General features: G+C 40.8%; 1 protein-coding gene across 5 annotated transcripts in view; it reads right to left on the reverse strand.

Moving 5' to 3' along the window:
• Positions 1-653: 653 nt before the first annotated feature.
• Positions 654-27326, reverse strand: part of TBC1D30 (TBC1 domain family member 30) — a 142597-nt gene continuing 115924 nt past the window's right edge. For 3 of the 5 annotated variants that reach the window (XM_088467776.1, XM_088467777.1, XM_088467779.1), the window contains 7 exons: positions 24672-24840; positions 14966-15071; positions 13404-13516; positions 10606-10745; positions 9205-9411; positions 3796-3855; positions 654-2608 (listed from right to left, as the gene is read on the reverse strand). In XM_088467776.1, coding sequence (XP_088323902.1) covers positions 1866-2608; positions 3796-3855; positions 9205-9411; positions 10606-10745; positions 13404-13516; positions 14966-15071; positions 24672-24840 — 1538 coding nt within the window. In that variant the 3' untranslated portion in view covers positions 654-1865. The remainder of the gene's footprint in view (positions 2609-3795; positions 3856-9204; positions 9412-10605; positions 10746-13403; positions 13517-14965; positions 15072-24671; positions 24841-27326) is intronic. The other 2 variants (XM_088467778.1, XM_088467780.1) reach the window with 1 other exon arrangement.

Genomic DNA, 27326 nt, shown 5'->3' on the forward strand with positions numbered 1-27326 from the left:
TGATTATCTCATTACAATGTGGTGGAAGTAGAATAGGTAAGCATAAGGATCTGAGCAACGTTGACAAGGGCCAAATTGTGCTCTCTCATGGTGTGTATGCAGGGAAGATGAGGGAGGGGGAAGTATGGTGGTGCATTGACTGAAATTGCGTAGATGGATGACAGAGGTGAAGGGGGTCTGGTGGTCATAGGGAGGAGGAGAGGGATTGGGAAAAAGGGAAGAAAAGAGGGAAGAGTGGAATTAGCACCTGAGGTGTTTTGTAGATAAAGGGTGGGATTGTGATTGTTGGTCCGGTCTGTAATGATTAATAAATGTGTTGGAAGGTGGTGGATGTATTGAGGTGGCCAAGTCAGGTAGTCTGTGGGAAATAAAAGGCGGACAACAAATGTGCAGGGCCAAACAGTTTACTGAGGAGACACAGTGCTTCTCTGGAATGGTGGTGAAGGTTTGAGATTGGTTCTAGTGTAACAGTCCTGTCCGGTCAGTGTTTAGTGCTGAACACTGCTGATGTAGATGGTATACGACTAGCCCCGAGCTAGTCGTATTCCAAAGGCAGATGGTTTTGATGTTATGGCTGATAATATGCAATTCACTCCCCCATGGTGATAGGGTCTCTTCATAACATGATACTCAAATCAATACAACAAAACAAGATTGTTTCAGTACTTTATTACTCAAAGAAAGAAATCTAAGCTATAAGACAATACATATCAAATGTCTATTTCCAGCCCTGTAATTTTACCTTTCCAAAGAAACCATGCATTTTGGCACTTTAAATATTCGTGGGAAACAGTAAAACAGTTGGGCAGACATTTTAAAAATAAAAATATAAAGTAAAGTTACTATATAGGTGAACTTTTATATGAAGACAAAGATCACCATGAACATCTTTACTGCATTCTAGAAAGTAAGAAATCTTTCCAATAACACATCTGAAGAGCAGGGCAACACAAAATGCAAATGACAGCATGCAGAGGTTATGCATTTAGTTGGAGACTGTCCCTTTCATCTTTAAATAACTGCATTTCCCAGTCCTTTGCTAATGATTAAAGACACATGCATATTTGCATGCTGTCTTACTGCACAAACCCCAGCCAAAAACAGACTATCATCAGGTCATGTAGGACAGTTACCGTCCCAATTAACTACATTCGTAGGATGGCAAAGGACAAAAATCATTGCATAAAATATATATTCAACTATTCTGACAGTATGCAATAAATTATTGAAAATGTTGAGCATACATACAATGCTACTGGAGTAATACAAGTGCTTCCATACATGGCTCATACCTTTAAATATGGCACCTCATATTGGCTATAGTAATGTCCAGTTTTTGCATTACTTTAAATAAAGTTATTTTACAGAAAATTAATAAGAGCATATTAAATGGTGAGATTCACTAAATGATCATATGCAAAGCGTTGTGGTTCAACCGAAAAAGTGTAAAGCAGTTATGTGGCTTTCTATGTGCAGAACTTCAATACTCTACATGTTCTGCAATCTAAGGATCTACTCATGAGTAGAGTACTTTACACTATGAGAACATGCCACCAGCAAGTAAAGGACTAATTTATTTTGCAGTGCTCTACCTTTATACATAAATGACTGCTAAAAGCGTATACATAGGAAATGTATAAACAATCGATGGCAAAATATTAAGAAGCACTTAAACATATGAATTTGCTAGCATATTTTATTTTCAGGCTTGAACTGTGTAATTTCAATAGAATCACCTTCAACAACGAAGCAGAGTCTCCCGCCCCAATGAACCACAAATCTACACAAAGATTTCAGAAATACCTGCATGGTCAGAATAGGGACAGAAAAAAAGTCTGCATGAAGGATAAAGTGGTAGTGCTGCGTTATCGTTTCTTACTCCCAGTGACACCATTGACTTGTTTGTTGAAGCTCCTGCTCATATGTGGGAAGTTTACTGTCGGGGTTCTATTGTTTGGCCCGTACAACCCCAAATTTCTTGCCGCTGTGGATTTTCTAAGCGGCTTAACGCTTGGGAAAGGACTGAAAACATGCCCTTTGGGTGATCTTGATAATGTTTCACTTTCACTTGGTGAATGGTGTAAATCAGACTGGATCACCCCAGACTTGTCTTTATTTTTGTTACTGGAGTTCAGCTCCAATGCCTCCAGCTTGTTCTGTACAACAGTCACATTTGCATTTTCATCTTGGTAAATGGGCTCTGGAGAGTGTCCATCAGCCTTCATAACAGTCCTATCCAATCTGCTTTCTTCTCTCACCAAAGCAGGAGGCGGCTGCACAATGTCCTCACTTTCTTTAGCTGCATCAACCTGATCTTTGGGGACTTCATTTTGCTCCTCTATAAGTCCAATTGTGTCTCCATAGCCAATCTGGCTTTTGGACCTTGCAATGTTTTTTCGGTGAACTCTGATGTGGGACCGCCATGGTGAGTTCAGCTTGCCTTTGGTTTCTTCGTTGGGAAGGATCATTGACTTGGATGATGGTAATTGGATGACTGTACCTTTAGAAGACCTATTTACTTGTTTTAACTTCTTGCCGAGCAACAGATGGTTTATAACTGGGGAATGATTAACTTGTGAAGGCAAAATGCTGCTCACAGGCCCTTTATCTGGAATGAAATTAAATATAAGAACATATTTTAGGGAGAACAGAAGAAAGAATGTATATATGTACTCATAGATTAGGTAATTTTGAAAAGTAGTGTTTCATAATGTGACACATTGAATATAATACTAAATATTAAAAACATATGAACATAATTAAACCACTAAAACAATGAGTGCTAACAGAAAGAAAAACATAGCAACTCAATGGCATAAGAGAGGTACTACTAGCCAAGAATGATATTATGAATAAAGGGTTGGGGGGGCAGAAAACAAAGGAGTGATATTTAGATAAAATGTAGACCTACTTACAGGGCCGCCAAGAAATTGGCTGGCCCACAATACAAGGGGGTATGCTCATGTGCAGGTTATTGTTTGCCCTCTCTACACAGCTAGTGCTAGAACGGTACTTTAGTTATGATGGGTACACTTGTATGTCCAGAACAACATAAAAAACAAATGTTGATTTGGAAGCATCATAACTATTATCTTGCATGTAAGAAAAAGAGAAGTGTTTTTAGTACAGGCTTGTAGAAAGAGGACTACCTCATTGTCCATGTTCTAGGTGTGAAGGGAAAGGCGGAAAATACCAAAATATCTGTGAAGTTATTAAAGAGAGAACGAAAACGGAACACACTCTTAAAAGTCTTTAAATCATGATTTGTGTAATCGATTTGTGAATCCTTCCTCATTTAAAAATAATATTGGGTCATTCATACTGACTTTGGAAAGCAATCAGTGCAAAAATTACACCACCATCCACCAATTACTACCACATATGCAAGTGGTTAAAGTTAATCATTTTCATGTACTTTGAATTGAAGAAAAAGTTTGTAGAGCAAGATAGTAAATTTAAACATGACTTCTATAGAAACATACATAGTAATCCTTTTCAGTGGAAAACATCTGTAGAGTCAAACAAACTACTCCTATGAGCTACAATATGGTAGACAGCTATAGCATCAAGCTGGCTATTATGCACAAGATTCTAATGTAGGCAAATATGGAACAGGTATGTGCAACCATATCCCCAAAGTAATAAATTATCATACACAATACACAAGAAATATACATATTGCACACTTATTTTGTTGACTACACATTTATCCAGACGTTCCATTAAAAAGGATGACCAGGCATATTGGTTAGAAACCGACCCAAGAACCCAAAAAATAATTTTTAATTTAAGTACCATTAGTCAGCTGATCCCTGGGATCAAATGGGATCCCAGGATCTTTTTCTTCTTCAAGTCCTATGTTAATAAAACATAAAATGTGTAATTAAATGACATTGCAAAGCAAATGAGCTACGCTTTAGCATTACTCTTTGTGCAAATTAAATTATTAAATCTAATTAACTGCGCAAAATCATGGATTTCAAGAACAATGAGAGATATATACACACACTCTGTATATATATATATATATATATATATATCTATATCTATATCTCCAAAGTGTCCGCACTTGCAATAAATGAATTAAGTTTGGGGTGCTCAATTAAAGACAAAAAAAAGCTCAATTAAATAGAGAAATTGGAATCGGCACTCACCAGGTAGCTGACAAAAAATATTTAATTACCCATTCTTGATGGAGGAAAAGTGCATAGAGCCATAAAGTGCAGAAGTCTATGTTTGGGTCCAATGATGGACCTTCATCAGGACATAGCAGCAGACATGTACATCTTAACAACCAAGGAGAGACTGAACACTACCACCACTAGCTGACATATATACCCACATCAATTAGATAAGACTCCGCCCACACAGAACACAAAGCCTGCTGGGACAAAATCAATATACCTATTTAAAAGTCAGAGTGTATACATCTAAAACAACAATAAAGCCAACCATTCAATAGTATTAAGTCTAATTGCTATGATAGCGCTGGATTTAACTCCAGAGTATAATAAATAAACAAGTAAGGAAAAATGCTACTACCGGAAGTTCTATGCGTTCCAAAGCAATGGAACGCATACCCTTAAACGGAACTACCGCACAGATCACAGAAAGTGAAGCCACTGAACCCGGAAGTAACAAGCGCTCCACCTCAGTGGAACTCATGCACAATCCCAGAAGTGGCATACCGCTACATCAGAGAAATCGCACATACACCAGCGTAGAACAAACGCCGCTATGTGTACGTAACAGCCCTCATAACAGGCAACCTCCAAATCTGGCCCATAGAGCTGCGTGCATAACCACAGAAGTGGAAAGCATGCAGCACTGTCAGAGGTAATTGTCACACCCTCCCTAGTGGTCGGGAGGGTAAATACATCATATAAAAAAATATATGTATGAAAAAAATGTTGATGGTAATAGTTGCATATAATATCCACCAGCCAAAAAAGGACATTATTTAAAAGAGGATATCGGTATATATGTCAGCATACCACATAACACCCAACATTGTGAAAAAAATGAAACCATTAAAAAATTCATATGAAAAGCAACAACATATATGATATACACAATCTGTACAGAGGTCATTCCAAAAAAAAAAAAACTCCCATAAAAATATTGGGATATAACTCATTTAAAAAAAGATATTGAGTGGGATGGATTCGTTAAGTCCCCTAGGAACTAGAGTATCTAACTCAAAAATCCATTTTGCTTCACATTTGCGTAGAGCAGCTTCCGGTCACCACCTCTTCTCAGAACAGGAATATGGTCTATCATCATACACTTAAGGCTACAGACCGAATGTCCAACATGTAAAAAATGTAGTGCCACGGGTTTAGCGGTTCTCGGCGTATCTAAAGCCAATCTGATGGATGAACGGTGATTGGCCATCCGTTCCCTGAAGGATCTTTTTGTCATGCCGACATAATATAGTCCGCATGGACAGATAAGAATGTATACAATAAAGTCCATAAGACAATGTAGCTTGTATTTTATTCTGATCCTTTTGCCATTGTGCGGATGAGCAAAAGTCGGACCAGTCAACAATGACCGACAGGTCGTACAACCTGGACACTTGAAACATCCCATCTTCTGATTAGAAATCCAGGTACTAGGCCTTACTTCTGGTGTCATAGTGGGCCCATCAGAAGAATCCGAAGATTGGGGCCACGTCTATAAGCACACAAAGGCAGCTTCTTGCCAAGTGCTCCTAGTTCACGATCCGACGTAATTATCGGCCAGTGTTTGCGAACAATTAGCATCCTTGTTGGATCCAATCTGGGATCTTCTGTCAGACCTGTCTGTGCGTGCAATATTTTTGCTTTAGAAAGACATCTACGTAAAGTAATTTCCAAATACCCCCATTCCAGAAATCGCTGGGACATACCAGCAATCTGTGATTCTGCTTTTAAAGCTGAAGAGTTATTCCTGAGAATGCGTAAAAATTGGGAAATTGGCAAACTCTTTTTTTAGATGACTTGGATGTTGACTCATAGAATATAGGAGAGTGTTGCGATCCATGTCCTTTCTGTAAAGGGTGGTGCCAAGGGTGCTGTCATCTCGATAAACTGTGACATCTAAAAAGTTGATTTCACAGTGATTTTTATAGTTGAATCCAATTTATTCAAAAAGCTAACCATGTCCATAAATTGAGCCTCAGAGTCCAACCAAATCAAAAACAAATCATCAATATAGCGTTTATAAAATAAAATTTTTGACCCAAACAAAGGTAAGATATATGTCTGTTCAAATTGCGCCATATACAAGTTGGCATACGCCAGCACCAAATTGTACCCCAGAGCGGTGCCATTCCGTTGTACAAAATAACTGTTGCCATATTGAAAATAATTGGTCAAAACCAATTCAGTAAGTTCTAACAGAAAGTCAACCGAAGGACCCTCTCGTCAATCCAACCATGTTGGCATGCCAAATCAATGGCAGAATCAACTTTACGTTTCACCCTAAACATGGGACTGACATCAACCTTGGTATAAGTATTTTCATCAGACAACTGGCGTTTGATCTCCCTGTCATAGGCATGCCAGTCCTGCACGACTGTAGCTCCGCCCTTGTCAGCTTGCCTAATCACAATCTGATCATTCTGAATTAGAGCTTTAAGGGCAACTCTCTGGGCTTGAGACAAATTATCATATTTCGGTTTGGAATTGACAGACATCATATCATTTTGAAAAAGCCGTAGAAAGGTTTTGATGCTTGCATTACTACTTGGTGGGTCAAAAATACTAGATATCTAAATGATGGATCAGGCATGGTGTTGTTGGAATTGCCAAAAAATTCCCTGAGTCTCATTTTTCTACCAAGTCAACTGACCAAATAAAGCTGTTATGTCTATTGGTGGGAACAAATGAAAGGCCAAGAGATAAAACTTTCAACTCTGCCAAATCATAGCTAGATAAGTTGAACACTGTATCTAATAGCGGCTGCCCCTGCATCTTCTTCTTCTTCTGAAGAGGTGGTGACTGGGAAGCTGCTGTACGCAAATGTGAAGCAAAATGGATTTTCAAGTTAGATACTCTAGTTCCTAGGGGACTTAACAAATCCAACCCACTCAATATCTTTTTGAAATGAATTATATCCCAATATTTTTATGTTAGTTTTTTTTTTTTTTTGGAATGACCTCTGTACATTAGATTGTGTATATCATATATGTTGTTGCTTTTCATATGAATTTTTTAATGGTTTAAATTTTTTCAATGTTGGGTGTCATGTGGTATGCTGACATATATACCGATATCCTCTTTTAAATAATGTTCTTTTTTGTCTGGTGGATATTATATGCAACTGTTACCATCAACATTTTTTTCATACATATATTTTTTATATGATGTATTTACCCTCCCGACCACTAGGGGGGGTGTGACAATTACCTCTGACAGTGCTCCATGCTTTCCACTTTTGTGGTAATGCACGCAGCTCTATGGGCCAGATTTGGAGGTTGCCTGTTATGAGGGCTGTTACGTATACATAGCGGCGTTTGTTCTACGCTGGTGTATGTGCTATTTCTCTGATGTAGCGGTATGCCACTTCCGGGATTGTGCATGCGTTCCACTGAGGTGGAACGCTTGTTACTTCCGGGTTCAGTGGCTTCACTTTCTGCCTTACTTACTTGTTTAATTGTTATACTCTGGAGTTAAATCCAGCGCTATCATAGCGATTAGACTTAATACTATTGAGTGGTTGGCTTTATTGTTGTTTTAGATTTATACACTCTGACTTTTAAATAGGTATATTGATTTTGTCCCAGCAGGCTTTGTGTTCTGTGTGGGCGGAGTCTTATCTAATTGATGTGGGTATATATGTCAGCTAGTGGTGGTGGTGTTCAGTCTCTCCTTGGTTGTTAAGATGTACATGTCTGCTGCTATGTCCTGATGAAGGTCCATCATTGGACCCAAACATAGATTTCTGCACTTTATGGCTCTATGCACTTTTCCTCCATCAAGGATGGGTAATTAAATTAAAATATTTTTTGTCAGCTACCTGGTGAGTGCCGATTCCAATTTTTCTATTATATAAAATATATATATATATATATATATATACACACATATACATATATATATATTCACACACATATACACACATGCATACATACACAGTATATATATATATATATATATATATATATATATATATATATATATGCAATGAACGGCGGCACTCACGGGTCATGCAATGCATTAAATAGGAAGCAAATGTAAATTCAACGTTTCAGTATATTCGACCTTTTTCAAGAATTGAAAAAGGTTGAATATACCGAAACGGCGAATTTACATTTGAATCCTATTTACTACATTGCATGACCCGTGAGTGCCGCCATTCATTGAATCTACAATTTGGGCTTGGAACACAGACCCTGGAGGGCACCTGGGCAAGTTCAGTTTTACAGTTGGAGTGCCGGCCTGCCTATCATATATATATATATATATATATATATATATATATATATGTACATACATACGTACAAACACACACACATACACCCACCTACATACATACATACACCCACCTATACATACTTGCGATCCCTGTTGCGTGGGTTATTGTAGATATTACATATTTTATCATTTCCTATTTGTACCTTCTGGTTTTATTTGCTTATTTGTTTTCTTGCAGTGCCACAGCGGGTCCCCTTGTTAAGATAGAATTATGCTATTGTTTTACATTGCTGTGCTAGGCAAAAATGTTATATATGGTTACGGTACAATTTGCTGGCATTTTACTTTGAAACAAAATACATACAGTACTCCCAGTTGCCTGTTTTTTCCGCTGGGAAGATTTAAGTTCTATTACTTTGTCTGCAGTCCAATAGAAGACAGAACTAGTGGAAATTATTTCCTGGAATTGTTTTATTCTTCCAAAGAAACCAGGGGATGGTGTTACTGGACTGAACAAACATTATGTAAGAAGGGCATCCCAGTTTTGCATTTCAAAAACAAAAAAGTGTTGCCAGTATGCTTGTCAAAGTAGTGTCTACATCGCTAGACCACATCGGACCCTGCCATAAATACATGGACTGAACTCTTCTACCCTGCATTCTTTGTATCTACTTTGTATTTGTTTAATTTAGCTTAAAAAAACATTTAAAATAAAAAATGATCTAGTTGATCAAATCGTGAAAAGCTTAACAAACCAAACAAGGTTAAAATTGGGTGTACAAGGCTCAATAGTAAAGAGTAGTACCTGCTCGAATGTAAACTTGGTGAATTTGCTGCAGTTGTCTTTTCTTAATCCTGGAATATTGCTGTTTTAGGGCATTGATATCCGTTGTCATGCGCTCCATCATCATACTATTAAACACAGCATGGTATTCCCCCCTACAGGAATCAATTGCACCTGGGCTGAGTTCTGCAATGTTGCCAAGTTTCAAACTTTGTTCCTCTTTTTGATCTGATTACAAGACGGAGAATGCAAAGACTTCAGTTCTAAAAAGTATAACAGGTATCTTTAAAAGGGCCACTGAAACTCAGAAACAAGTTGGACACCTTATGAAAAGCCAACTAGTAAATCTAAAATTATTAGTTCCCATGCTCGATATATTTGACATTGCACAGTCACTATGGAGCTCATATAGAGTTGGGCGCATTTTACTGGTGAAAAAAAAATGCAGGTAGAAAATGCTCTTGATAAAGAGATGAATCTGGCTCCGCATACTGTGAAAATGCATCTAAAACTGCAGGGTTACATCTGAAGAACACTGTAGAACATGTGACTGGTTTACACACTAGGATAAAAAACAGTAGTGTATGTGACTAGTTTATGCCAGTCGATGTGGGTTGGCAATATTAGTAGTAAATGCTACAGTTACAGTAGACAATCCTCACATGATATAGTACCTTAATACAATGTCATACATAAGTTGCATTATCATGAAAAATAAAATTAAATACAAACACAAAATAAAAGCAGTAATTAAGTTCAAGTAAATACAAACATCCGTTGTCTACCCCTCTCAAAATACATTGGATTATTTTTTCCTGCCACGGACCAAATGCAAACACCAATAAAATCATGAGAATAGACTGCAGCAGCCATACTACTAATTAATATACAAATGAGTGGGAGAGATAAGACGCACACAGACAAACAAGTGATTGCTGAATGCTATCGTAGTAATCATCATGCTCCCACGAGATACAACATAGATACAGTAAGTGGCGTAACCAGGGTATTTGGAGCCAAGGGCAAGATGAAAAATGGAGCCCCACACACACACACACACTATGCGCGAGTGCCAAAAAAGTGGGAGTGGCCGCATACCACAAGGGGCCTGGCCACTGAAAAAATGGGGCGTGTCAACATGACACCACCATTTCTCGTCACTCTGGGAACATTCCTTTTCATTCCATATGCACCTTAATGCCCCCAGTAGTATTACCCCTCATGCAATATCCTCAGTAGCAGTGCCCCTTGTGAAATAAAGACACTTATGAAATAGTTACCCTTCGGAATGCCATTACTATTTCACTCATACAAACCAATATAACAGTTGAATGGTTTTATAAGAAAAAGAATAGTTTGGCAGACAGATAATACTATCAAGACTCAAATCAATTCTGCATTGTGAAAATTATTTCTATTTACCTTTAATTTGTTTCTGGTATTTTTGAAATTCTGGGGACAAAAGTCCACTAAATGGGCCAAGACATCCAATAGAATTGGCATTTATATCTTCTTCATCAATGTCATTTTCCTCATCGCTGTCTCGCATTTTACTTGGGTTCCTGTAACAAGAACGTTGACAATCCACATAATGTGTCTGTATTGGCTTGCTTTTGATTCAGGATATTAGTGTTATTCATAGTGTGTATAACCATTTATGAGATAATGCTTGTGAAATACTGCTGTGTTTCCAGAAGCACATGTTTTCCTGGTCTATACTGGAAATCAGTCAGTTATAACATTTGGGATAGTATCTATCAGGAACATTTTTCTGAAGTTATCACCAAAAAAAAAAAAAGTAAAAGCAATTATTGATCAAATAAACATCATATCACGAGTGTAATTTATTCTAAATATATGTACACACACAGTCAGGTGCATAAATATTGGGACATTGACAGAATTTTCATATTTTGGCCTCTATTCACCACCACAATGGCTTTGAAATGAAACAAACAAGATGTGCTTTAACTGCAGACTTTCAGATTTAATTTGAGGGTAATTACATCCAAATCAGGTGAACGGTGTAGGAATTACAACGGTTTCTATATGTGCCTCCCACTTTTTAAGGGGCCAAAAGTAATGGGACAAACTAAAGAATCCTAAATCTAACTTTCACTTTTTAATACTTTTTTGCAAATCCTTTGCAGGCAATTACAGCCTGAAGTCTGGAACGCATAGACATCACCAGACGTTGGGTTTCATCCCTGGTGATGCTCTGCCAGGCCTCTACTGCAAATGTCTTCAGTTCCTGTTTGTTCTTGGGGCATTTTCCCTTCAGTTTTGTCTTCATCAAGTGAAATGCATGCTCAATCGGATTCAGGTCAGGGGACTGACTTGGCCATTGCATCACATTCCACTTTTTAGCCTTAAAACACTCTTTGGTTGCTTTTGCAGTATGCTTCGGGTCATTGTCCATCTGCACTGTGAGGCGTTTTGCATCTGAAGCATTTTACTGAACATGAGCATATAATATTGCCTGAAACACTTCAGAATTCATTCTGCTGCTTTTGTCAGCAGTTACATCAATAAATACAAGGGAACCAGTTCCACTGGCAGCCATACATGTCCACGCCATGACACTACCACCATCATTCTTCACTGATGAGGTGGTATGTTTTGGATCATGAGCAGTTCCTTTCCTTCTCTATACTCTACTCTCCTCCCATCACTCTGGTACAAGTTGATCTTTGTCTCATCTGTCCATAGGATGTTGTTCCAGAACTGTAATGGCTTTTTTAGATGTTGTTTGGCAAACTCTAATCTGGTCTTCCTGTTTTTGTGGCTCACCAATGGTTTACATCTTGTGGTGAACCCTCTATATTCACTCTTGTGAAGTCTTCTCTTGATTGTTGACTTTGACACATATACACCTACCTCCTGGAGAGTGTTCTTGATTTGGTCAACTGTTGTGAAGGGGTTTTTCTTCACCAGGGAAATAATTCTTCTGTCATCCACCACAGTTATTTTCCGTGGTCTTCCGGGTCTTTTGGTGTTGCTAAGCTCTCCGGTGCGTGTTTTTGTTATCTCTCTGATGGGTTTGTTTTGAATTTTCAGCCTAAAGATGGTTTGCTTCACTGATAGTGACAGCTCTTTGTATCTCATATTGAGAGTCGACAGCAACTGATTCCAAATGCAAATGTCACACCTAGAATCAACTCCAGACCTTTTACCTGCTTAATTGATAATGAAATAACGAGGGAATAGCCCACACCTGTCCATGAAATAGCTTTTGAGTTGATAGTCCCATTACTTTTGGCCCCTTAAAAAGTGGGAGACACATATAGAAACAGTTGTAATTCCTACACCGTTCACCTGATTTGGATGTAATTACCCTCAAATTAAATCTGAAAGTCTGCAGGTAAAGCACATCTTGTTTGTTTCATTTCAAAGCCATTGTGGTGGTGAATAGAGGCCAAAATATGAAAATTCTGTCAATGTCCCAATATTTATGCGCGCGTGTGTGTGTGTGTGTGTGTGTGTTTACATTTTTTTTTTTTTTAACAATGCAAATAAAATATAAAACATAGGGGAGAGATACGAAAATTGGAAAAAAACAGGTTTAGCTGTGGAGCAGTTGCGTAAAAGCCGAAAGCTGTAGTTATGTGCTTTGCATAGCAGACAGCATTTACTCAATGCTGCTGCAGTAATAGTTGTAGCAGTAGTAATATTCCCCAAAGGCTGACACTAGACGAATAGGATGGACTTCTGGGCAAGAGATTCCTGAACCAGCCAGTACACAGAATTTGTAAAACAAAAAAAAAACATTTTCTGAATTTCTTTTTTCTTTACATTTAAAAAAAAAAAAAAAAAAAAAGGGGTTCAGACATTTTCAATTTTAAATCAATAAATTATATAACTTGGTGAACTGCAAACCTAAAATGTGTATGAAAAAAAAGTTGCAATACTTTAAATTATCTCAATATGTTATTTAAATAGTGATCAAAAATCTATTTTTTAAAAACTTATTTTAAACCAAATGATCCACGAATGATGAACATAAGCCAAACCTGAATCTCGCTCAGTTGGCAAACTGCCCACCAACATGATCGCTGTACATTGAATACACTCAATTCAATCAAATGTAGCTATGCATTTAACTATATGCATATGTTATAAAAATGTAAGTGGCTAGAATTTTGTATTATAATCACACTGATAAAACATTACATTGCAAATCCACATGTACCCTTTCCCAGAAAACAAACTTGAGTGCCTACCCGGAAAATGAAGCCGATTTGACTGGTGCTGGAAAAGGTGTGATGTTATAGGTGTACTTCTCTCTTAGCTCAGCCAGTTGTGGGAATGGAAAAGAAGCCATTGAGTAGACAGTCTACAGAAAACAGATTTAAACACAGAATAAATCAGCACAACTTTAATTATTAATATCATGAACCAACCTTGTACCAGCTTTGACTAAACATCTTTGCATGCCATACAAACATTTGTAAATGTTACAACCAAGTAGCGCATGGTACAAAAATGATATACATTAGTTTAGCATAGACAAATGCCACCTTGCTTACGCACCACCTTGGGAAATGTTCATTATAACAAAATCCATGGGTGCAGTATCAAAAAACTATAGGCCTACTGAGAACAGAGTAGCTGCAGATAAGGAGAAAAGGAGAGTCATAATCAGCAATAAATGCAAGGCAGCATCCATGAGGATGTTATGGACAGTGACAATTGCATTTTAGGCCACATTCTGGCCATAAAATGGATATAACAGTAACATAGTGGCTCGCATTGCTCCCCCAGTAGAGACTGTGTGGAGTTTGTATGTAGGAGTGTTTCCTCCAGATTTTCCACATTCCTCCCACAAGTACAAAAATATATATCTAGGTTAATTCATTGCTGTCAAAAACAGCCTCTAGTGTGAACAGCCTCTAGGGTATTGTAGAGAATATAGACTGCAAGTTTCAAAGGGGTAGAGACTTACAGAAATGTGTAATATGGAGGCACAAAAGATAGATAGCCGAAGGGAATGCTGATCCTTGTAGTGCCATATTGGGGGATCTTGGGGTGCCTCCAGGTGAGTTGGCTCTCATTGTAGAAACACATGAATATATGACCCAAAGTGGGGCTATTATTATATAGCATAGGACCACAAGAGCAGGCCTTGACATGGCTGTTGGCTTAGTCAAATGTTTGCAAATGTGTGTAATGGAGAAGTCCTCTGCATTTTATTATTAGGCACGATGCATGAATCTTTTTCTGACCCATTGCAGAGTGCTGGGAGAATTTGTGATTTGTTTTTTCATATAACTAGCTGTAGACCGTGTTATTGGCCGCGATTCAATTTAAAGCGATGCTGGACAGCCCTGGGAGGGAGCTCCCGAAGCGATTCAATTCAGCGCGATGTTTGGTTAAACTAAAGGATTTCTTCTCGCACCCTCCTGAGGGTGGAAGGAGAAATCCGACTAAAATGCCGGTAGCGTGGCTATTTGTCGGCTTAGCGTGGCACCTCACGGCCTGCACTTTAGTCGGAGAATGCCGGTTTTCACGACTAAACACCCAGGGGCTATTCAGCATCACTTTGAATTAAATCACGGCCCTTGTTAAAATTTTATACAAGAAATTAGAAAATTAGTAACAGTGACAGATTATTAGAGAGAGAGAGAGAGAGAGAGAGAGAGAGAGACTAGTTCTAAACAGAATACACTCACAATTGTATGCAGATTTAGGTGAAACCTGTAATATACTGTGTAGCTGACATACTCTATCATGTTTCTGTAAATTACAACATTTTTAGCTCATTAGAAAGGAAACAATTTATAACCTGCATTAGCTCATTGCTGTCCATCAGATTGTCCTCAAGCATCTCTTGGGTCAGTCTTCCCATTGTACTGTAGAATTCATCTGCATTTTGGCAACATTCAATCTGTCTGAAATTATACAAAATAAAAAAAATTTAAAAACACAATTTTGTAATGAATTTAGTTGAATTACAATCAAACAATCTTTGCCACTACAATATACTACTATAGACAGGGACGTGAAAAAGTTTTTGCCCCCTTCCTGATTTCTTCTGTTTTTGCAAATTTATCACACTTGGGGCCTCATTCAGCAAGCAATGCAAAAGAGAGAACGCATGCACTTGGCCGATGTTTTTGTACTGCGCATGCATCTCACAGCGCGAACTAGCCAGTGCGATCGGGTAGCGTGCGCAGACTACACGCAGCATGCACGCAGACCCCTTCCAATATTGACTGACAGGAAGTGCCGTTTGTGGGTGGTGACGGCGGGCGGTTGGGCGTATGCAGGCATGCCTGTGCGTTGGAACGCTGTTTTAGGGTCATCCATAATCAAGCCAGTGCGGCGACGGATGCAGTGATGAGACTCCATGCACACAGGAAGTTGCCAAGATCCTGCTCGAGGTCTGGTCAACCACTATTATGCAAATATGGTCGATGGTTCTCGATGTTTAAGCTATCTTGAAAGCTGAGAGTAAAGGGAGATGGGCGGTTTAATATGGGCATCTTGTGCTGCTGTCTCCCTGCGTATGCATTGATTAGCATATTCTCGCAGCGGACAGGTGTGCGCGTTCTCTCCTTTGCGTTCCTCGCTTAATCAGGCCCTTAGTTGTTTTGGATTTTCAAACAAGTTTTGTTTCTATACATTTTATTTTCAAGTACATTTTTCAGTATACAAAAGTTTTATCAATAAAATAATATAATATGTAGGTATGACAATTTAATTAAATTAGAAAGCATTACACACACAGATAAGAACAGATTTGACTCATGCGTATGTGTTCACAGTGGGTTGCATAGACTTAAGATCATGAACACATCAACATGAGGAAGGAAAGATAAACCAGGAACACACAAGGGGGGGTAAGCGAGGGGAGGAGGGGGCATACGGGGTGGTAAAAGGCAGTTGCAGAAACTGAAGTTGTACAATGGGAAGAAGTAGTCTTTCAAAGTCTAACCAGCAATCTATCGTTCAACGAAAGCTACGAGAAACAGCCAGAACCAGATATTTAGCCTGCGTCCTGGTGCATCAAGGCCTTATAGGAGGAGGAAGATTTGAAATCCATCCAATTGAACCATAGTGTCACATATAATAATGAGTGCTTCTCAAATGGCGAGCGAAAGATATCGTCCATGGACATATAGAAATCGAAGCATCAATTCCACACTGAAGGAGGTATAAGAGACCGCCAACGAACCGAATTATTGCTCTGGCCACATTGTTCATATGTTTTAGAAGAAATTTTTTATAATTAGATATAGGGATGTCTGAGTGCGATAATTACCAAAAGTCAGATCCACCTTCGGATGATCCAAGCGAACGACTTCGGAACACAACGGAATGACATTTAAATGAAAGTATGTGGATATAGACTACAAGTCCACCCATTGTTTCTCCTCTGAACCCCTGGTCTAATCTAAAATCCTACTTAACACAGAGCTTGAAAGTGATCTGAAATCATAGGCAACTTCCTACCTCCCTGGGATCGCTGTCAAAAAAGTACCTGATGCTTAAACCTGGGTCTCCTGCCGCCCCACCCAAACTCGCGAACAAAATTATGTATGGCTGGAAAATGTGAGGGTGGGCCCCACAGGGATCGTTTGAAACAGAAACAAGAGTCCAGGGGGCACATTAATTTTTATGGTCATTCGACCTACCCACGAGATTTTCTGTGAGAGCCACTGGGTCAATTCCACACCCAGCTTGCTAACCATAAGAGCATGATTTAAGGGGAAGCAATCGGGAAGCAGACTGCCTAAATACCGGCAGCCGGCTTCCTGACTGTCTTATCCCGGCATGGGTGAAATGCCGGGCGTCTAGATGTAGACGCCCGCATTTCCCCGATGGCGGGAGACCGGCGCCTGGCACCACGATCGTAGTGATGCCGGGCACCGCGAGCGGACAGTCGCGGGGGGGATGGGTTAGGTTTAGGGCTCCCGGGGGGGACTTAGGGTTAGGCACCCCCCCGGGAGGGTTAGGCACCCCCGGGGGGGACTTAGGGTTAGGCAGCGGGGAAGGGGGTGGTTAGGGTTAGGCACTTGGGGGGGAAGTTAGGGTTAGGCACCCCTAAGGAGGGTTAGGGTTAGGTTAGTCTATACTTACCTATCCACGATCGGGATTTCCAGCGCTGTCGGGCTTCCGCTGCTTCTAACTCTGCTCCTGTCGGGCTGCCGCTGACGGGAACAGTTGAGAAAACCTCAATCTATAAGAGTATGTGGGGGAGAGTAAAATGTGTAATCCCTCTCTGCTGGATGAAGCAACCTCCATGTGTCAACTAGTTGAAAATCGTGAGGTCAGTTGGTCTAAGATTCTTAGAGAATAGAATGGCAACATCTCTACCCTTGGCACCAGAAAAAAAAAAACTGTTAATATACCCTAGAGGAAAATGGCGAGAGGGTAAACCTGGAGAAGGAGCCCTTCTGAAGGGTGTCTGCTGTAGAAAACCAACATCAATCCTATCAACATGTAAAATACGTAGCAGGTGAGACCGCTTCTCCGGAACATTGTTAGAGAATTAAGATAAGTTAACCATACCGGAACAACAACATATGAGCCTGTAGCAGCGATGACCGCTGTGCAGCTTCCGCCCTAATGCCGACAATGGTGGCATCTGCCTGACAGGAAGAAGGGAAAAGGGGGAAGGGGATCGACAAAAAGAAAAGACAAAGGGGGACAGCAACACTAAACACAAAAGCACATTAGTATAACAGCTTAACACAGTTGGTAAGAAAAATAAAAAAACAAGAGATAAAGCAAAGTGTTAATAGAACACACTGCATGAGAAGCCATGGTAACCCCTAGCTGGTCCACGGTCAACTTTGTGCAGAGAAGGGGGGAATTTGAGGGTAGTAGCGTATATGACGCCCTTTAACGGACTGTCGAAGCTGGATTAGTGGCTGAGACGGAATCAGCGTAGAAATTGGCGTGCGTGACGCCATCTTGCGAATGGCAGCTAGACTCCATTTTAGAAACAAGAATCTGCAAGACGCCATTTTACGACCAGTGCCATTTTGAGTTACAACTCACGAGCTAAGTACAGATGGCAATGTTTTTGATAATCTACCAAGGGCAACTGAAAGAACAGCCTCCTGAGAAAAAGTAAATAGAATAGACAATGCACCAGAATACTGTGAATGTTTTACATACAAATTGGGAATCCCTGTATGTAGAAAAGTATAGTTGGGCAATTGTAATATAACCCAAACATTGATCTACACAATTGAATTTGTCTGAATCCTAAACAGGTTTTATTCCCACACCCAGACAGAATGGCCCCCGGCTTCACAGCTGGGGTAACACATTTGCATTGCAGTTTGAAACTGAGTGAGGAATGAGATGTGAGTGAGGAATGAGATGTATGTATGTATGTATGTATATATGTGTATATATATATATGTATGTATATATATATATATATATATATATATATATATATGTACATGTATATGTTAAGTCCATCGTAGATGGAATCTCATGCATAAACACCGCACATTATGCACAGTTGAGCTGCTAACATGACGCTCAGTAGCGAATGCACAATATCCTGCATGCGAATGCTGTTTATTAGCCTCAGGCGTACGCATCTGCCCCAAGTTAACTAGCGTCTTTCTATCGAACCCCACATACTTACACATTACATATTTACATACAAGGTTCCATAAGCTTTAAAGTATAAGATTCAAGTTTGTTAATTTATTATAATTGCTGTGAAATAAAAGTTATTTAGTAGCTCAGGTTTAATACATAAGCATGCCGTGCTTGGTATTATACTGATCTGCACCCTCTCCACAGCTTCCCGGTATCGTCGGTGGGAAGATCGCAACATGCACTCGCAACTTATGGGCCGCAGAGACTTCAAGCACCGAAATGTACATTATAAAACCAACTGTTAGGATTTGCATGAGGCGGGAAACAGAGGCAACCAGCTGTCGGAGGCTGGACTGTGTCTATTTGAATCAACCTGTTAAATGCTCTAACAGATGCGTCCCCCTTGGGAACCAATGGCATCAGCAACAAGCCTTTCTATTGTGTTGTCTATTTCTAGGGAGGTATAATTATGTGTGCTCTGACCCTGGGTTTCTAGTCTTCTTGCTGATTGCTGATTGACGTAGGTTATCTTGCTGATGCCGGGATCTGGTCCAGAGCGCCTGCGTATGTATAACTGTACTTGGGTCTGTATAATTTCTTTGCGCTAAATTGTACTTAGATCATAGCGTGTAACTGACTGTACTTTAGCGTGTACAGGTTCAAGGTCTGGAGTCTTTATTTACTGTATGACTGCGTACGTAAAATAGCATCATCCTTAGAGGTTTATAGGAAGGATATTAGAAGGTATAGGCAGGAGTGTACAGAGGTTAGAATACAGAATCCTTAGGTCCCACCTATATGTGGGACAAACTTGTAGGAAATCTTCAAATGCCTATTCCAAGGAAATGTGAAGTAAACATGGGTAGCATAGAAACTAGAAATAAGTGAGGTGAAGAAAAAAATATATAGACTAAATTGTAAGCTTAGGCAGAATACATACAATAATATTTTAGGTGGCCAAGGATCAGATTTTAATGGAGTATAACAGTTCTAACTATCATAAGAAAGCACAAATTTAACAAACAGAAAAAACATAGCGAGACTGTTACTGCAATGAACATCACAATGAAGATACACAGACTGGACACGAAGTCCCAGCTCAGGTGACTGCAGCAGCGTCGTTACGCAGCCTGCGCCTGGAATTGCAGACTTTCTGTCAAACTTAACTTTGTGGTTGAGACGTGGCAGGAGGTTCAGGAGGGGCTAAGCCTATTTGTCAGCGACATAAGATTGTGGTGCCAAGGAGGAACAAAACTGTGTAACATCCTCAAAGTTCTTCAGTGTACAGAGAACCCCCTTATGCACAACCTGAATACTTATAGGGAAACCCCATTGGACTCTAAATGTCCCATTTCCATAGTTCCTCAGTAAGCGGATGAAGCATGTGTATCTGCTGCAACATGTTCCAGGATAGATCTTGGTAAATTTGAACTGGATTTCAATTAAAGTTTAACTCCTTAGCCTGCCAAGCCTTTTTCAGAATCTCCTCTTTAACCATATAGTAATAACGGAGACGACATATGATGTCCAGGGTCGCTCCGAGTGCATACCTTCGGGGCACAGAGCTCTATGCGCACAGCCGAACTGTATCAGGGACTCCGGATCTGCCCCCGAAGTGTATTAAAGATTTTGGTTAGTACATCCACTAATCCTTGCTGTGGAGACATTTTCTGGCAACCTCAACTCTCCAATTTTTTGACATCCCCTAAATTATACATCATCAATCCGCTGCTACATGTCAATCAGCAGATGAGATCGACAATGAAAGACAGCATTGAAACCGGTGTGTTTGGAGTCAGTCTCTTCTTTATGGTCCTGACTATACACAATCCGCCACGTGGATAAAGTTTTATTGGATGAATGCTATGCAGGTCGTAACTGTTTTTTGAATCCTCTGTTGTAGGAGCTGCAGGTCTTGTTGTATGTACTGTGTGGTTGAAAGAGACCGCAGATGGGTTAATATTTCGCTGACATTTGCGACATCGATGGTAAATGAGGGGAGCAGGGCTCAGGTTTAGAGCAATGGTCAGACCTCCCAAAGGCCACAGGTGGAGACCTTGCACCCGATGGGGCAGCTGCTGTTGCGGAGGAAGTTCCAAAAAGAGGAACACAGTGATCGGAGAAGACTTAGCAGGAGTTGCAGCAGGTCTTTTAGAGGTACTTTGTCTACCCAAAAGGCAGGTTGTTATGATAATCCCACGTAGAAGTTATGCATATATATGTAGGCAGTGTGAAGTAGGTGTAACATCTCAGGTACCCCTCAGCACATCATAATCAGTGCCAAGCAGTCATCATACGCTCTTGAGGTCCTGAACAAGCACAGCAGAAATCAGGTGCATTTGCATACATATGAGGAGGGAGGTGAGCCAATAAGAGTGGGTAGAGTAATGTGTGTCAATAACGGACTACAAGAGCACAGATAGTGGTGTAGTAGGGAAAATGACAGTAGAGTGGAATTATAGAGGCCATCCACAAGAGGGAGCTCCAAAACCAGAGACAGGTATCTCCTTATATTGAATTAGGGAGGTAAGTGAGATACACATAGCCCACTCTATACGGGAGCCACATAACATTCACCCCAAAACTAAACCGAAACTGGTGCTGGAGGCCCCAGAAGTCTAAGGGAGAGCCAGCAATCAAAGCGTGGCTGACAGGTCCCCCACTGTCCTCAGGACTCACCTCTGGCTGGCTGAAGGTGCAATGGATGGTGCCCGCAGGACCTAGCGGTGACAGCGGCTGCACAGCTGTAGGGCACTGGGTGTGGACGAGCCAGCTACCCCAATACATCTAGAGCCAGCCGTGATGCAACGGTGGTCGATAATTGCACCAGGGAGTACAGCAGAGAGGTCAACAGTTGGGCTCCGGGTCCAGCAGTCCCAATTGCGGTCTATGGTAGGTGTCCCCTCGGTGTAGTGTCCGGCAGCTGGTGGGAGGCAGCAATGGGCAGGTGATTTGAGGTGGGAGCCTCCAGGTCACCGGCCTCTGCAGCTGGATCATCCCGCAGCCTTTTCCTTCCGTAAATTTACTCCCCGCCTTCAGATGGGTGGATAGGCTGCAAACCGCAGACACACAACTTCGTGGATCTTATCCTCTGGTGTGGCCAGGCAGCTGTGCGTTTGGGAAGGTGAGCAGGGGCCCCAAACAATCCCAAGGGAGACCAAAAGGATGCAAATAGCAGATGCCAAGCAGGAGCTCAGCTCAGGCACGTCTGCTCCAGTTGCCTGCTAGGCCATGCACCCTTTCAAACAAAATGTAATACAAGACAAAGACAACTCAAGTAAATACAAAACAGTTTTTAAATGATCATTGCATTTATTGAAGGAAAAAAGTTATCCAACACCTATATCACACCCATGTGAAAAATGAATTGCTCTCCTAAACTTAATAACTGGTTGTGCCACCTTTAGAAACAACAACTGCAACCAAACGCTTCGATAATTTGACATCAGTCTTTCAGGAGGAATTGTGGACAACTCTTCTTTGCAAAACTGCTTTGATTCAGTCACATTAGTGGGTTTTCGAGCATGAACAGCCGGCTTAAGGTCCTGCCACAGCATCTCAATTGGTCAGGACTTTGACTAGGCCACTGCAAAATCTTGTTTCTTTTGAACCACTCAGAGGTGGAAAGCTCTTGTACTTCTGATTGTTGTCTTGCTGCATAAATAAGTGTTTGCTGGAGTGCCAGTCCTAAGAAATGGCTTTATAAACCTTTCTAGACATATATTTCAATAACTTTCTCTTTCTCATCTCTTCCGGAATTTCTTTTGTTCGCGGCATACTGTGCTGTTTGTCGAGACCTTTCAGCCAACTTCACATTGCTGGAAATGTTCTATTCAAGTGATGTTTAGATTCAGCATAGCAGGCAGTAATCAAAAAAGAAATAACCTATACATCGTAGCCGCAAGGTTACCTCGCGACATTGTATCATTGATGTAACCACAAGATTAACCTCAATTAATCTTGCGGTTACGATGTAGCGGCTCCCTGCATAGACTTCTATGGGGAATTCTCACCATAGAAGTCTATGGGAGACACAGGCTGACCGCATTCAGCCAATCAGAGAGCTGCTCCGACGGAGATGCTCCCTGATTGGCTGGCGGCCCCTTCACTGACGGGGCACATGTGTGTCCCCCAGTCATTTACGCGGAGCAAAGGTATGTGAACACACATACCTTTGCCCAGTCCGCATGGATCGGGTTTTTTGCGTGTTTGTTATTTTAACCCCTGGATTGCCTACTTGGACAAGTGGACGCGATCGACGCATAGGAGAGGTGAGTATGGATTTTTTATTTCAGGTACACCCCTATGGATTATTTCGGATACTAGGTGAGTATGTGTGAGTGTGCATATATGTTTAATTAAAATTTTACAGTCACGGTGTATGTTTGTTTATTTACGTATTTCTTTAGTTGTGGAACTACAAGTGCCAGCGGGCCCGTAATGCACCGCATGCTGGCATTTGTGGTTCTCCAAATACCAGCATGCAGGGGAGGCTTGCTGGTACTTGTGGTTCTACAACTAAAGACAATATTTAAACTTTATTTTTACACTTTACACTAGCACTATCAACCCGGCACCCATGGCCATAGGGTGCCGGGGATAGCCCCGGGCTATCAGTCTAGGCCTGGGGTGCCCTGGAGAGGGAGGCCCCTTTATTGGGGGGGTCCCCAACTCCCCAGGGACCCCCGGCCTGGACTGACTAGCGGTCAGGGATAATGCTTTGGCCGGGGAAACCGGTGAAAGGGTTTCCCTGGCTGTGGCATTATCCCCCCCACTAGAAAGAGTTCGGTGCTGGTTCTGGAATTTTCAGGGGACCTCTACTCGTTTTGTCCCCTGATTTTCCAGAAACAGGACCAGCTCAACAAAGCCCTGTGCTGGCTGTTAATATACAGGGGCCCCCTACTCATTTTGGCCCCTGTATTTTTAGAACCAGAACAGGCTTTATAAAGCCTGGGGCTGGTTATGCTTTTGGGGAGGGGGTGCACGTAATTTTTTTTAAATTTAAAAACATTTTACATAAGTACACACAGAAACAAACATATCTCATGGATATGTGCATGTTTCTGTGTTAATCTGACGTGCTCAGGATATACTCGCTAGCCTGAAGCAGGTCTAATATTTGGGGACTTTTGGTAATCTTTTTTTTGCGAGTCTGAAACAGACACTCTATTACATTGGGCGAGTTGATTGTTTTCAATATGAAAACATCTGGATGCAAGTTTGAGAATGGGGAGTTTTAGTAACTCTGAAAAATGCGAGTTTTAGTGAACAGACGCCCTATTACATTGGAGAGTTGTGAAAAATTGCGAGTTTAGCACCAAACTCGCAATTTACCAAAACAGATAACCTATTACATTTGGCCCCTTGTGTTTACTTAGGGTGTCTGTCTTCTATTCAATTATTGTTGAAGATCTAACACAATTAAGTGTGACAAATATGCAAAAATAGAAGAAATCAAGAAGAGGGCAAATCTTTTTCAGGCCACTATATGTAAACAGATACAAAGTATACCAGACTGCAATACATTATCAGACAGTGAGCTTTACCAAAACCCAGCTAATGAAAACTAGTGCATGTCAGTAGTTATTGTCATACACAGGAAGCTTAGATTACCCCAATACTAAAAAACAAGTCAATGCAACATGACAAGTCACTGTGGTACATATATAGACATGTAATTGATCCCATTCTCTGAACAAATATAGAGCTGAGGGCAAGTAGCCATCTGTGTGCTGTCTCCATCAAAAACCTTAAAATTGGATGTCTCTTTACGAATACATACGGAATTCATGGCTATTTCAAATATGTTTCGTTTCTGAAGTGTCCAAAGCATTGTTTGCATGTGTGTGTATGATAGTAGCCACACCTATATAAAGACACTTGCATATTAGGTAATGTAGACTTTGCGATCAAACTAAACTTACTCTCCTAGCTTTGCCCAAATGGCCAGTGCCACCCTTAGAGTGATCTCCGATCCTTCGAAAAACACAGAGTCCCAGATTTTCAGAACGGTGTGGTTAGGAAGACAGGTTGCAAACAGAGTCAAGAACCACTGCATGGTGAAGACATTAGTGAGAGGGGGCTCATAACCTCCTGTAGAGAAAATGGCAATATAGATTAGTCTTCTTTGTGCTGAACAAAAACATAATACTTCTAATAGCAACTAAAGCTGTGAATCAACACATTTTAAAACTCTGCAAATGATTAAAAAAGTAATAAATTGAGAACTAAAAGATTAAAGTAACTGTTGCAGAAAACTTCAGTATTGTTATTCTAAGGTAAATTGGGACATAAATATATATTTCCAAACATGGTAGGAAATGTATTAAGCACTGGAATGTGATAAAATGGGAGGTGATAAGCTACCAGCCACTTGGCTCCTAACTGTCACGTCACAGGCGGTGTTTGAAAAATAACAGTTAGGAGCTGATTGGCCATTTATCATTCTCCAAATTATCACTTTCCAGAGCTTAATTCCTCTGCCCCAATATGTCTAAGATGGAGGGGAAAGCCACAAAACAGGATCAGAGTCCAATTTAACCACACACAAAGTGGACAGATTGCATGACATGTGCCCTTTCAGCGCTCAAGCTGAGCAGCCGGATCACTCTTGGCATCACTGGGACCTGTTAGTATGATCTGAAGGTGATGGTGTATACATATACAGTCACCTTCTAACTGTGTTTATCAACATGTAAGATAATGGTATGGACTTTGATGAGATTATCTTTAGCAGTTTGTCCAAAAATGACCCCCATGCATGATGTAGTATACACTGATCAGCCATAACATTAAAACCACCAGCCTAATATTGTGTAGGTCTCCCTTGTGCCGCCAAAACAGCTCTGACCTCCGATGGTGTCCTTGTGGTATCTGACACCAAGACGTTAGCGGCAGATACTTTAAGTCCTGTAAGTTGTGAGGTGGGGCATCCATGGCTCAGACTTGTTTTTCCAGCACATCACACAGATGCTCGATCGGATTGAGATCAGGGGAATTTGAATTCTTTGTCATGTTCCTCAAACCCTCCCTGAAGAATTTTTCCAGTGTGGCAGGGCACATTATGCTGCAGAAAGACCACTGCCATCAGGAAAACTGTTGCCATGAAGGGTTGTACTTGGTCTGCAACAATGTTTAGGTACGTGTAAAAAGTAACTTCCACATGAATGCCAGGACCCAAGGTTTCCCAGAAGAACATTTCCCAGATCATCCCACTGCCACCGACGGCTTCTTCCATTGCTCCATGGTCCAGTTCTGACTCTAACAGAGCTACTGTAGGTGCTTTGGGCAGTAGAGAGGTCAGTAAGGGCACTATGACTAGTCTGCGGCTATACAGCCCCATACACAGCAAGGTGCGATGTATTCCTACACCTTTCTATAATAGCCACGATTAACATTTTCAGCAACTTGTGCTACAGTTGCTCTTCTGTGGTATAGGAACAGATGGCTAGTGTTCGCTCACAATGCACATCAATGAGCCTTGGGCGCCAGCTTATTAATTAGAGGATGGACAGAAAATGGAGTGAGAATGTGAATTAAACATCAAATTACTATTTAGAATCTTTAAAAGCTACAGCTGATTTTTATTGCTGCTTCTCTCAAATAGTCTCACTAAGTACCCAGTACTTAGTACTTGCTGCGTTCCAATCATACGTCAAATACTACAAGCCACAAGATCTATTGACCCCTAAGGGAGTATTATGATTTACGTGCAATGCAAAACAAGTACTTCCTGAAAAACACTGTACTATATTTTAACTCCTTCACAACCGCCCACCACCCCTTTATGGCAGACATACATGGGTTTGAAACCAATTACCATGTGCTTACAGCACACAGGAATGGGATACCATAAGCTGGTTTCTGCAGCCACACACCTGAAGACAACTTCCAGAAAGGTGGGCAGGTACCATTATCACATTCTACTAATGACTAATCATGATTATAGAAGTATAGACCTAGAAAAGTAATTTTTTACCATTTTCAATTAATTTAGCTGGTATCCATTATAAAATTGTACCCTGATCTAAATGTGTTCATCACACACGACTGCGTGATGACCTAATTGCGGCTGTAGCATGGGAGAGAAGAGGACCAGGCACAGGAGGGTAAATATAACGGAAGAGAAAGGGCTGGGAGCGATGGAGGGACAGATGATGCTGCTGCTGTGGGGGCAGGGCAGATGAGTTGACACAGCAGATGCCAGGCCCATTCATTTACTAGTAACGAACAGTGGCGGCTCCTACCTTTAGACTTGCGGGGGGCTGCAATATCAGTTCAGAGTTTTATATATGCATTCATTTGGGGGGGGGGGGGGGGAGAGAGGTTGCTGCTGCTGTGGGGGCAACGCAGCTGGGTTAACACAGCGGATGCCAGGACCATTCATTTACTAGTAACGAACAGTGGCGGCTCCTACCTTTAGAATTGAGGGGGGGTGCAATATCAGTTGGAATGTTCTACATGCATTCATTTTTCAAATACTTATATAATCATAGTGGGTCGTGTTCTAAAATGGTTTTCGTTAGTAATGTTATTAGGATTAAATTTCCACCTGTCGGCAACTTGATCACTAAAAAACA

This window comes from Taudactylus pleione, unplaced genomic scaffold (assembly GCF_031769625.1).
Source record: "Taudactylus pleione unplaced genomic scaffold, aTauple2 ptg000075l, whole genome shotgun sequence".
NCBI lineage: Eukaryota > Metazoa > Chordata > Amphibia > Anura > Myobatrachidae > Taudactylus > Taudactylus pleione.